The sequence below is a fragment of the Myotis brandtii genome, unplaced genomic scaffold (genome assembly GCF_000412655.1).
Source record: "Myotis brandtii unplaced genomic scaffold, ASM41265v1 scaffold1733, whole genome shotgun sequence".
NCBI classification, from domain to species: Eukaryota; Metazoa; Chordata; class Mammalia; order Chiroptera; family Vespertilionidae; genus Myotis; species Myotis brandtii.
The window spans coordinates 498,437-499,882 of NW_005356400.1; the positions used below are offsets into that span (position 1 = coordinate 498,437).

The 1,446-nt window shown below is 64.1% G+C and overlaps 1 protein-coding gene across 1 annotated transcript in view; it reads right to left on the reverse strand.

The window, feature by feature from the left end:
- Positions 1 to 1,446, reverse strand: part of GPLD1 (glycosylphosphatidylinositol specific phospholipase D1) — a 30,779-nt gene that overhangs the window by 2,220 nt on the left and 27,113 nt on the right. Inside the window, 3 exon segments of the mRNA XM_014537141.1 lie at positions 124 to 284; positions 946 to 1,225; positions 1,301 to 1,406. Coding sequence (XP_014392627.1) covers positions 124 to 284; positions 946 to 1,225; positions 1,301 to 1,406 — 547 coding nt within the window.

Genomic DNA, 1,446 nt, shown 5'->3' on the forward strand with positions numbered 1-1,446 from the left:
CCCAGGGCCGTGCCCTGACCAGGACTCGGTTCCAGTAAAGACGGTGCGTGCCAGGGCAGACGCGACCCCGCAAGGCCGCAGAGCCGCCTGGGACCCGGGCCGCGCTCTGCCCGAGAACCCTACCTTCTCCTCTGGACACGGGGACGTCCAGGACTTGCATTTGCCCGTCATGTCGCCGGAGAAGGTGCGCCTGCCGTTGTAGACGTAGACGCGGCCGTCCTCTCCCCCGATGAGCCCCGAGGTCATGTCCGCGATCCTCAGGGGGGCGGCCATGAGCACCTCGTCTGTGACAGTGAGACCAGCGGGAAGCGCCCACTCCCCAGCCCCCCCACTGCCCTGCTCCTGACCGACCGCCCGCCTCCCACAGGCGCCCAGGCCCTGGCTTCCTGCTGATCATTCAACACTGACGTGGCGGCTCTGACATCACCCGCCACCACCTTCAAACGGGACAGCTCACTCTCACTGATGTTTCTCTCTCCCTCACCCTTCCTCTCTGAAATCAATAAAAATATCCACGTATGTATAAAAAAAGTACAGCTCAGCCCGGCCGGCGTGGCTCAGGGGTTGAGCATTGACCTATGAACCAGGAGGTCAGTGTTCGATTCCCGGTCAGGGCACAGGCCCAGGTTGTGGGTTCGATCCCCAGTGTGGGGCGTGCAGGAGGCAGCCGATCCATGATTCTCTCATCATCAGTGTTTCTATCTCTCTCTCCCTCTCCCTTCCTCTGAAATCAATAGAAATATGTGTTTTTTTTTAAAGGTACAGCTGCAGCTTTGCGCAGTGGTAGTATCGTAGCCACTGGGTTTATCTGAGGCGCGATTATCGCTAATTGAAAAAGTGCAGCTCCCTCTGTACACCCGGTGCTGGTTGAACCTGACTCGGAGCACCTACGGCCGGGGGCCACCAGGGGCCAGTGGGGAGGGACCGCGCTGGGAAGAAGGCTACCTAAGCCGTCACCGTCCAGGTCGCTCAGGTGCAGGACGCCCCCGAAGCGGGAGAAGCGGCGGTCCCCGCTGAAGGTGCTGAGCAGGGCGGGCCGGGCGGCCGGGCTCAGCTGGGACATGGGGGTGGCCCCGCCCTGGTGCAGGGTCATGGTCAGGAAGGCCATCTTCGACACGTCGTCTGGAACGAACCACACCGTCAGGGCCGGGCTCTCAGGGCGTCAAGCGCCGAGTGGACTCCTGGCCCGGCTCGGCTCGGCTCCTGCGCCCAGCTTCCCCATGGCCTGTGGAGGGTCACGAGTCAAAGGCCAGCGGGGACAACGTTCCCCGGGTGCCCGTCCTGGGGGAGGGCGCCCTACCTTGTCCCCAGAGATGGAGAACGCGCTCTGGCGGCCTGGCGGGAAGTAGCCGTCCACCCGGCCCAGGCTCTGCTTCTCGTCCCGCGAGTGGAACAAGCGGCCCAGACTGGAAGGGAGCAGAGGGGGCCCGGGGGCCGGGGCGGGAG